Raw genomic sequence first — 11,568 nt, forward strand, 5'->3', positions numbered from 1 at the left:
AATCACGACCAGAAAAGACCGGTTTAATTTATGCTTTTAAAATAATTTCAAAGTAATCCTTTGATAAAAAGAGTTGCGGAATTTGCTCCCAAAACAAAATATGATAAAAATAAGATTTGCCAAAGCATTTCTTAAAGAAATGTATTTTTCATTCTATAACAAAACTCAGGATGTCATGTTCCGATAAACAAACCAAGAGAATAAACATTTCAATACAGACCTTATAACAATTATTTACAACAACAGGTCTATAATCCAAAATATCCTGACAAATCATCCAACTTATGATCTGGCGCCACTACCTTTAATACAAAAAAAACTGAGTGGGTCAGGCTTAGGAGCCTGGTGAGCATATAGGGTTTTCAACCCACAATAAATAATTAAATTAATTTTCATCAACCGACAATAACCCAATTACCCATTCCCGTTATTCTCACTTTACGTCCCTAAAACAACTAACACAAGGGACCTAGTCTAAGAATATTTCATCGGGGCGACAACACATGCTTTGGGGGTTTCCCCGTAATATATGTCAAATAAGGCAACCATGAGGGGGATAGAGTACAACGAATGAACACCCAAGTTCATCAACAGCTACAGGTGGCGAGTCTGCTAGCTTTTCGCAGGACTGTCTAGAAAAGTCTATGGTCGTCATCTAAACTCCGCTAGATGACTAAATCAAAAACAACATCGAGGCATCTCTTCATTTTAACACACATCAACTATCTACCCATGCTTTACCCAACACTTTTGTAGATAAAAATACATATACAGTTTAAAACTTGTATAAAACATTTAATCAACACTTATTTCAAATAAACAAATAATGTATAAACATATAACATGTATTTTATATTGAATACTTGTATTAGTGTGTTAGAAGAAAAGGAAGATACACTCACTTCAAATAAACAACAATATATATATATATATATATATATATATATATATATATATATATATATATATATATACACACACACATAACACATATTTCAAAGTAAATACTTCATATTTATGTGTTAGAAGAAAGTAACCACACACTCATTTGATCAGAAGATGATCGGACAACACTACTGCTTGTAGAAGTAGTATTCTTTGGTAGATCTGGAAGATCTTCACAAAAAAATTGGCTTCTCGCGGGCAGAGCATCGGCTTGGGAACTCTACTTCTCGGGATCTTCGGGGCTTCAGGACTTGGTTCGGGTCTTGCGGATGATACCGGGGCTTCTTGATATTTCTTGCACGCAAAACGATGTAAAAACGTGAGAGAATGAAAGAAAATGAGCAAAAAAACTCGCCAACTTTGACTTCATTTTATAGGGGCTGGAACCTTCGATTACGCTGGGCGTCATCCTCAAGTTACGCATGGCGTAACCCGGATAAGGCCGGTGACTCCCCCCCTTCGGATAATATCATACATTTATATTTAAATTTAATATTTAAATTATTTAATAAACTTCAAAAATTCATATCTTCCTCATACCGGCTCCATTCTCGACGTTCTTTATATCCCCGCGTAGGTGAGACTACGATCTAAAACTTTCATTTAGATTCTATCGACTAATATTGAATTTATTTTTATTATTTATTTTTAGTAGGTCGGGACATGAAAACTCCGTTATAAATTCATAACTTGTTCATCTGGCGTCCGTTTTCGCCTGTCTTTTTATCGTTTCACTACTATTAACGGGATCTTCCATTCTCGTTTAGATTGTTTCGGCTAAAAACTGCTCGATCTCAAATCGAGTATTCAGGCTGCATACCGCTAAGCTGAAACTTAGAAAAATCATAACTTCCTCATACGAAGTCAGATTTGGTCGTTCTTTTTATGCACGCTCATGGTTTAACAAACTCTACGAATTTCGTTTAGATCGCAAAGGCTAAATATTGCTTTAACATAAATTCACTTTTTACGTCATTTAGCCTCGTGCCGGTTCTGTCGCGAAACTTCGACAAGTCATCACTTCTTCATTATAACTCGGATTTCGACATTCTTTATATCTTCGGAATCCTTGTTTCAACCACTACATCTTCATTCAAAGATATCGGGCTTATCTCACACTTTAATTTTGATGCTTATTTTATTCTTAATTCATTAAATTATAATAATTAAGAAAATAAACACATAATTCACATAATACTCAAATATTCCATCATTAATACTTCAAAAAGAGTTACAAAGGTTAACCTACACTCTTACATCAATAATAATTCCTAGCCTAGAAATGCGGGCATTACAATTCTCTCCCCCTTAGGATGATTCCGTCCCCTGAATCACACATCAACAAACAAATACCAATAGCAATTCAACATGTTACTCTCCGTTTCCTAGGTAGGATTTGGCCCATTCGTGTGTTTCCATCGGACAAGCACTAATTCGACCATCTTGCGTCGTAATTTCTTAGTCTTTCGGTCAATGATTGCCTCAAGTTCTTCGATTAACCTCTTGCTTTCATCTAATTTTAATTTAGAAATTGGAATTATGTCAGGAACTTCTCCTGTGAACTTCGTCAAATAACACTCATGGAAAGTGTTATGAATATAATTCGAGCTTGTAAGCTTGGTTCCCAATTATTCTAAAAAAATCCAAAAAATTGATTTATTATGATAATTTTTAGACATTTTTATTAATATTTCCAATAACACCAAAAATCAAACATTAAATAAGATTGGTAAGATTACGATCAATCCCTTAATGAGTTAATTTTGATCTAACTCTCCACCTTTAGTTGTTGGGTTCTCTAAGTAAAAGAGATATCCATCTTTTTTTTTCAAAGCTCATCCACTCCCCTCTCCCTCCCTCTTTCTCACTCACACATACGCACACACATATATATCTTTTCCATTAAGGTTCAAATCACTGTAAATTTTTTCCCTCATTCTCTTATTTGATGAAACAACAATAACTAGAAATACTCTGAAATCAATCATCGACCCCTTCACGATTTAAATGTTATTGGTTTTACATATGCCATGGAAAACCTATATGAGTTTTTCTGTAAACTCTGTCTTTGATCAAAACACCACTGATGTGGAGTGTGGAATTGTACAATTCTGATATCAATGGGAAATGAAATAGACCTTAAAGAAATGGAGCCATGGGAGGGAGTCAAGGGAAAGGGAACAATTCATCAGCTCCATTTACACCATCAATGATTTATTTCCGATGATGTCCCTGTTTGTGGGTTCTTTTCGCGAATGGAATCATTGATATGGAAGACCTGAATCCATTGCCCTTACTTTTCCTCTGTCTAAACTTGCTCCATTTGTTTCATATGGTCTTTGACAGAGATTGTGAACATGATTCAGGTCACTTTTTCTATTTTAGTTTCTTGTACTTTTTCAATCATATTCTTGTTTGGCTGCTGAATGAACCCATTATTTTGTTGCTTGGTTACTATTTCTTGCTTCATTTTTATTGATCATATAAGTGTATGAATGGAAACTATTATTGCACCTTTGATTTTAGAAATTGAAATACTGTTAGTTTTATATTCCAATTTTCCATTGATTCTAATAGAATTGGATGTAAACATTTAGAATCTATGATTTTATTCAAGTGAAGAAGTACTGGTACTTTGAGATGGTTGGAGTAAAGACTCATAAACACGTTTTACATGAAAATCCAAATTAGATCTATGTTAATGGCGGAGTGTTGGGTTCAGGTTTGCAAAAAAATAAAAAGGTATGATTAAAATGAGGGTATTTTTTTATGGAAAAATCAGCCCCACATGAATATATGTCACGTTTAAAACAAGTGGAGTGCTTATAATTAACATCGATCATGGTTAATTAACCAGGTAAATTAAGCTTATAACATTAAAACTTTCATAACTAACAAATAAGTAGCCATGTCTTCCTGCGTAACTATTTTTAATACTCTTTCATGACTGGAATCCAGTGTGGGTGATGCAGAGGATTCTTGGTTAGATATTTTTCGGGCAAACTCTTCCTCCAATGGAATGGTTTTAGGCTTTATGTCGAAGTAGACTATTATTGAGTTACAATGTTAATGTAGGTATTGCAAACCTCGTGCAATCCCTTTTGCAATTCTAAATAATGTGTTCCAGTCTAGATGAGATTCATCACGACGTAGACACTTATCCAAGGATCCATTTGGCATGAACTCATATATTAAAGCTCTTTTGTTTCCATCAAAGCAGAAACCTAAGAGCGAGTCTATGTTTACATGAGAAGTTTTACCAATGCTACCGATTTCATTAATGAAATCTTCTTCATCTCCCATACCTTTGTCCAAGAGCTTTACTACAACTAGTTGCCTATCAGGCAATTGTCCTTTGTAGACACTTACATAGCCTCCTTGTCCCAGTTTCTCAATGAATGAGTTTGTCATTTTCTAGATTTCTAAATATCTGCACCTATTTGGAGCTATAGGTCCGTAGTCCCTTATGAATATTTCTGTTTGATGATTTCTAGAGGTTCCCTGTTGTCCAAACTAGAGTACTTCTCTCAACATGGCTTGAAACACTCTACAAATGGATTACAATTTCTTGATTGATTGTTAACATTCTTTCACTCAGCCATACATGTATATTCAGTAGGCAATGAAAATGATCCGGGAATTATTCACAATGTTGTCAAGGATATTTTTGCCAAGATTTCCATGGTATATGACTAAATTATTACAATTTCACTAGTATATTTTTTTTTTGAAAATTACAATATGATTTTTGTTTAGATATATTTTTAATTGGTAAAAATGGATGATGTCACATGTGAATTAATTTGGATGTGATTCATATGTTTACATGTGATTCACATGTAAATCACATGTGAATCACATATGAATCATAAGTTAATCACAAATGAATCAAATGTAAATTATATGTGATTCACATGTAAATCACATATAAATCACATATGAATTACACGTGCTTCACATATGAATCACATTCACATGTAAATCACAAGTGAATCACATATGAATTATATGTGATTCATATGTAATTCACATGTAAATCACATGTAATTTACATATGAATCACATGTGTTTTACATGTGAATGTGATTCATATGTAAGTTACATGTGATTTACATGTGAATCACATGTAATTTACATATGAATCACATGTGATTCACATGTAAATCACAAGTCGATCACATAAGAATTACATGTGATTCACATAAAAATCACATGTAATTCACGTATGAATCTTAAAAGAAACAATAAGTAACAACCCAAAATTTCGTATCATTGCTTGTAACCCTTTTCGTAATCCATTTCGATCAACCTATCGTCGTTTTCAAATTCGTTTCCGGTTTAGTCATTTAATTAAGTCATTAAATTGAAATTATCTAAAATGACTTAATGGGTGTCCTAGTACATTTAGAACTCATTTTAACACCCTGTATTAGTAATCGGAACATTTATAGAATCAGCCATATCGGGTAACGGCAACTTGGTCGGGTGCGACCAAAAGCCCTGTCTAAAGCTGGTATCGGGTAGAATTCCACCGTGTCCAAATCCTGAACACTATTTAAAGTGTTCTAAGCTTCCATTTGAAGCTTTTTCTTCATCTCACTACTCTCTCTCTAACCTCTCTCCTCAACCAAAGATTCAAGGTCCAAAACATTGAATTAAGGCTCCAAATCTTTAAGGTAACATCCCCAACTTGATGTTTAACCTCTTAGGCCTTCAAATTCGTGTTTAATCTATTAATTTGGACCTGGAACATGTGTTTACGGCCAAGGAGCATGCTTGGGCCGTAAACACCTAAAAACTTGGGTTTTAAGCAATTTAACCCCTCCAAACCAATTTTGGGACTTAGATACGACTATATGGCTTACAAATCCAGACTTAGAACACCCTAAACATGAATTTTGAGGATCAAATAAGAGTTTAGGGCCAAGGAATATGCTTGGGCCGTAAACCCCTCAAACATGGGGAGTAAACTCATTTAAACATGTTTAAAAGCCATATAACTCCACCAATAGCCTTGGAATAAATCATAGAATCATCTAAAAATAGTTTGGGGACCTTAAACATGTGAAACACCCTCCATTTAGGAGTTTACGGCCAAAGCATTCCAAGAAATAGTTTCAAGGCCGTAAACTCATAAAAACATGTTAAAGGTGCCCTAAATTCATACCAAGGCTAGTAAAAATTGTTTAGGGACTTTAAGCATATCAAACACCCTCCAAATGAGAGTTTACGGCCATGACACCCCAAGGACAAGTCCCAGGGCCGTAAACTCCTCTATAGGTGTCAAATGATGCCCAAAACTCATACCAAGGCTTGGAAAATTAGTTAGAATCACATGTGATTGCCCTAGCCTTCCAAAATAATTATGCTTTGAGCTTGGGGGGAGTTTACGGCCGTAAACTCCAAGTTTACTGCCGTGAACTCCCATAAATAATATATATGTTAGTACAATCCATTCCAAGGCTTTAGAAAAACCCATTCCAACATTTGGATATTATTTCATACTACATAGGAACCTCGCGTGTAATCAAGTCCCGAACCAACGTTTAGTGTCCGAAACAGTCACGCCTTCTTGTCTGGTGAGTTCATACCCCTACCCTTTTTCACTGTTTTCACTGTTTTCAGGGGGGAATACAAGCAAACTACAAGGGATTACTTGTACTCAAAACTTGTTTTACGTGTGTGTGTTTCATATCTCATATGCTTTTAACACTAATAACCACAACCGATAACTGTTTGAAACTTGCAGGGTAATCAAATACATTATTTGTGAAATTAGTTGTAAACTATTATGTTTTATTTAGTTCACAAATGGTCTTCCACATTTTATCAGTTAACAGCATAACTTTAGAACCTTTGAACATAAAACTTTGTACACTGTTTTGTCCTCGGTAACACTCCACAGAGATACGCGAGTGGAGGATTATCATATTATTACTAGTAAATTTGTTAGTCCTATATAATTGGAGAAACGTCCTCGGTGAACACTCCACAGAGATACGCGAGTGGAGGACCACATCCGTAACCAGAATCTCTTAGATAGGGAGCGTGACTTGAGTGTATAGATCTATACGGGGCTGAGTACCCCACACCTGGTTGCTAGCTACAGCCGAACTGAAATGGTTCAAGGGTGACGAAAGTCATAAGGTGATGTGGACTACTTATTGCCATATCTAGTCTATTGTATGGTTATGGAACTCGCAATTAGGATAACAGAGATTTACATAATAGTAATAATAAATAAAGTAATTAATTTACTTTGTAAATATTAGTTTTATATACGTGTTAAAACTAATACATTTCACAAGACAACCATGTTTTTCAGTATACAAATTTCACATTTGGTAACCACCATTTAGGAAAATATGGGATTTTCTTGGGGAACATTCATACATAACCAGAAAAGAGTAACAAACCAGATAACTTACATTAATAAGAGTAAACATGTTTTTCAGTGTACAGCTTTACATTACACTTTCGGGAATCAATATCTAACCTTTTAAGAAAATATGAGATTTTCTTGGTGTGTGTGTAACATTTCAGAAACGGAAAGGAAACTTATACATTTTTCACCAAACAAAACCGCTTATGAACTCATGAGCATTATGCTGATTTTCAAACCGCTTGTATTCTCAGGTCAGCGTTAGACAGGTACCCGAAGATCCTTTTGTTTGAAGACGGAGTGCGCAGAAGAACCGTTCCATTTTGTTTATATATATATATATATATATATATATATATATATATATATATATATATATATATATATATATATATATACTATGTATCACATGTACAACTTTACTTTTGAAACAATTGTAAAAAATTTTCTATATGTAATGTAATGCTTGTTTTTCTTTACTTACTATGTGCATTGGATTTGATACTCAACGTGGAGTCAACCCCGAAAATGTTTCCGCCTTTGGTTTTTGAGGTGTGACAGATTGGTATCAGAGCCCTTGTTTATAGTGAATAAAGTATACCAAACCTTACATGGTATAAAACTATAAACACTAAAGGGCCTAAGTGCTCTGAATTAAAAGTATCTTCAAAATATAAGTATTTTCAAAAGTATACAAGTATACCGAACCGTTGAGATCCGGAACTACAAGTAGAACAAAACATAAGTAAATGGGTGTTGTGTACTGCGCTTAAACCTGGGCAGTTATGTAGTCGTGTCTAGGATCAATATAGCATGGCCAACTATATTCATTCAAGACACGGCCAACATGTGCTTGGGAGTGACTGTGGTATGCAGCATGCCTAAAACTTACCCTAATACCACAAACATCGAACCAATGTCGTAACAAATCATGAAATACTATGGGAGTATTTCTCGAGCCAATTATTTGTAGAAATCCTCGTTCATTCGTTGTTGTTTGATCATTCTGTTAGCGATAACTTATCTGCTTTGATAACTCTTTCATGTTTTATCGCTTATTCGGAATATTTGTATATCTGTGATATCTCTTGATTCGATTCAGAGGACTTACCATCCTCTCTCTTTCTTGATATTATTAGATCAAGATGCCTCCTAGAAAGAGACCCAGCTACAACAACCCTCCGCCGTCACCTCCTCCTGAAATTGACCCCATGGTATTCCAGGCAGCTGTTACCGCCACGGGGGCAGCTGCTATGTCTCAACTAAACACCGGTGGTTCCGGTGGTTCAGGTGGTGGCAATCAAACTCAGGATCAAGGAAGTAATCAGGGACACCAAAAGGATGGTTCCTATAAGGACTTCATGAATGCAAAACCAGCATCCTTCGATGGCACTGGAGGTGTCATTTCCTTATCCCGATGGTTCGAGAAAATCAAATCCATCTTTGAAATCTGTGCCTGTGCGGAATCTGATAAGGTCAAGTTCGCAGCCTGTACCTTCATTGATAAAGCCTTGACTTGGTGGAATGGCCGAGTCAAATCTCTGACCCTACCCGTAGCCAATGCCATGGGCTGGGAAGCCATGAAAAAACTCCTCATTGTTGAGTACTATCCCCATGGTGAAATGCAGAAATTAGAGCACGAGCTCTGGAACCTAAAGATGAAGGGTTCCGATATTGCTGCATACACTTCCCGATTCGATGATCTTGCACTTCTCTGTCCGGGATTGGTCACTCCTGAAAGTAAGAAGATCGAGAGGTTTATTTGGGGGCTGACACAATCAACCAAAGGAAATGTTTTGGCTGCACGTCCGGATACCTATGATAGTGCCAAGAGATTAGCCCAGACCTTGATTGATCATAGCAATGATGTTGAGGAAACCACTACCACTCCTGAGCCGACTAAAAGGAGTGGTGAGAAGAGAAAGTTTTGGAAGAAGAAGAAGGGTCAATCTTCCCAAGGATCCTCCAAGAGACAGCAGACTGTAGCAATCCATCCTGCTACTACTCCTGTTGCTGCTATTTCTGTTGTGGGATCCACAGCTCCAACTCCTACTAGCATATATGTTGGTAATCTTCCTCTGTGTGACAAGTGCAAGTACCACCACAACCCCGGCCCCTGCCGAGAATTATCTTGCACCAATTGTTGTAAGAAGGGGCATACAGTCCAATTCTGCAAAGCTCCGACCCAATCGGAAAATCAATCATCTGGAGCAGGCGTTGGTCAAGCCTGCAATAGCTGTGGAGAGGTTGGACATTTTAAAAGGAATTGCCCCAAGAAGTCAACAGCTGATAATATCGGGAGAGTCCTAGCTATAGGACGGGAGGAAGCAGTCGTCGATCCCACTGTTGTCTCGGGTACGTTTCTTCTCGACAAGTCATATGCTAGTATTCTTTTCGATTCGGGTGCTGAAAGAAGTTTTGTTAGTCATTCGTTCAAACATAATCCTCAACCTTTAACTGAAACGTTTACCGTCGAGATGGCTAACGGTGAGAAAGAAAGCGCCAGCGAGGTGTTCGTAGATTGTACCCTTACCCTAAATGACCATTCATTTCCTATCGATCTCATGCCGGTTTCCATAAAGAGCTTTGATGTCATCATTGGCATGGATTGGTTTAGTCCCAATCATGCAGATATCCTTTGTTTCGAAAAATCCATCCGTCTCAATCTTCGTTCGGGACAAACTCTCGTAATCTATGGTGATAAACTCAGTTCCAATCTTCGCATCATTTCCTGCATCAAAGCTCAAAAGCTCCTGCGAAAGGAGTGCATTGCATTCTTAGCCCATGTAATCAATGAGAAGCAGGAAGTTAAGGACCTCGCGAGCATCCCCGAAGTTTGTAACTTTCCTGATGTATTTCCCGAAGAGCTTCCAGGAATCCTTCCCGAGCGTATGGTCGAGTTCCGTATTGACCTAATTTCTGGAGCTACTCCCATAGCGAAATCTCCGTATCATTTAGCTCCAGCAGAAATGCAGGAGTTATCCAGTCAAATCAATGAATTGCTCGGTAAGGGATTCATTAGACCGATTTCTTCACCCTGGGGAGCTCCGGTATTGTTTGTCAAGAAGAAAGATGGATCCTTTCGGATGTGTATCGATTATCGCGAGCTGAACAAGTTGACCGTCAAAAATCGATATCCTCTTCCGCGAATAGATGACCTCTTCGATCAACTCCAGGGAGCCAGTTACTTCTCCAAGATAGACCTTCGGTCAGGGTACCATCAGCTACGAGTTCATGAGAGTGATGTTTCTAAAACAGCTTTCATGACTCGGTATGGACACTACGAGTTCGTAGTAATGCCCTTCGGTCTAAGCAACGCACCGACGGTGTTCATGGACCTGATGAACCGGGTGTGTCTTCCTTATCTGGATAAGTTCATCATTTTATTCATTGATGACATACTTGTCTATTCCAGAAGCGAAGAAGACCATAAACAACACTTGAGGCTGGTGTTGGAAACTCTTAGATCCGAAAAGTTGTACGCGAAATTTTCCAAGTGTGAGTTCTGGATTCGGAAGGTAAATTTCCTCGGTCATGTTGTAAGCGAGGAGGGTATTCATGTAGATCCTTCCAAGATTAAAGCGATAGAAAATTGGTCGGCACCGAAGACACCCACAGAAATCCGGCAATTCTTGGGTCTCGCCGGCTATTATTGGAGATTCATCCATAACTTTTCCAGAATCCCCAAACCCTTAACCACTCTAACACAGAAAGGTGTACCCTTTTGTTGGAGTGAAAAACAAGAAACCGCATTCCAGACGTTGAAGAAAGCCTTGTGCAGCGCGCCATTTCTGTCCCTACCCGAAGGGACAGAGGACTTTGTTGTCTATTGCGATGCATCTAATCAAGGCTTAAGCTATGTGCTTATGCAAAGAGGAAAAGTAATTGCTTATGCCTCTAGACACCTGAAAGCACACGAGGTCAACTATACCACACATGACTTGGAATTAGGAGCCGTAGTCTTTGCACTGAAGATTTGGAGACATTACCTCTACGGAACCAAGTGTACGATATTCACTGACCATAAGAGCCTGCAGCACATCTTTGACCATAAAGACTTGAACATGAGGCAACGGCGATGGGTAGAACTACTCAGTGATTATGAGTGTGAAATCTGTTACCATCCCGGAAAGGCCAATGTGGTAGCAGATGCCCTTAGCCGAAAGGAGAGTACAAGCCGAAAAGTGAAGAACCAGACGATGACCATCCATTCCAACTTATCCATGCAAATCCGAGAAGCC

At 37.6% G+C, this 11,568-nt stretch overlaps 1 protein-coding gene across 1 annotated transcript; it reads right to left on the bottom strand.

Moving 5' to 3' along the window:
• Positions 1-4,011: 4,011 nt before the first annotated feature.
• Positions 4,012-4,356, bottom strand: LOC128133693 (PR5-like receptor kinase). Its single transcript, XM_052771213.1, has one exon. It carries the CDS (start codon positions 4,354-4,356, stop codon positions 4,012-4,014), a length of 345 nt encoding a protein of 114 aa, XP_052627173.1.
• Positions 4,357-11,568: the final 7,212 nt, after the last annotated feature.

The sequence above is a fragment of the Lactuca sativa genome, chromosome 4, assembly GCF_002870075.4.
Source record: "Lactuca sativa cultivar Salinas chromosome 4, Lsat_Salinas_v11, whole genome shotgun sequence".
In the NCBI taxonomy this organism is placed as follows: Eukaryota; Viridiplantae; Streptophyta; class Magnoliopsida; order Asterales; family Asteraceae; genus Lactuca; species Lactuca sativa.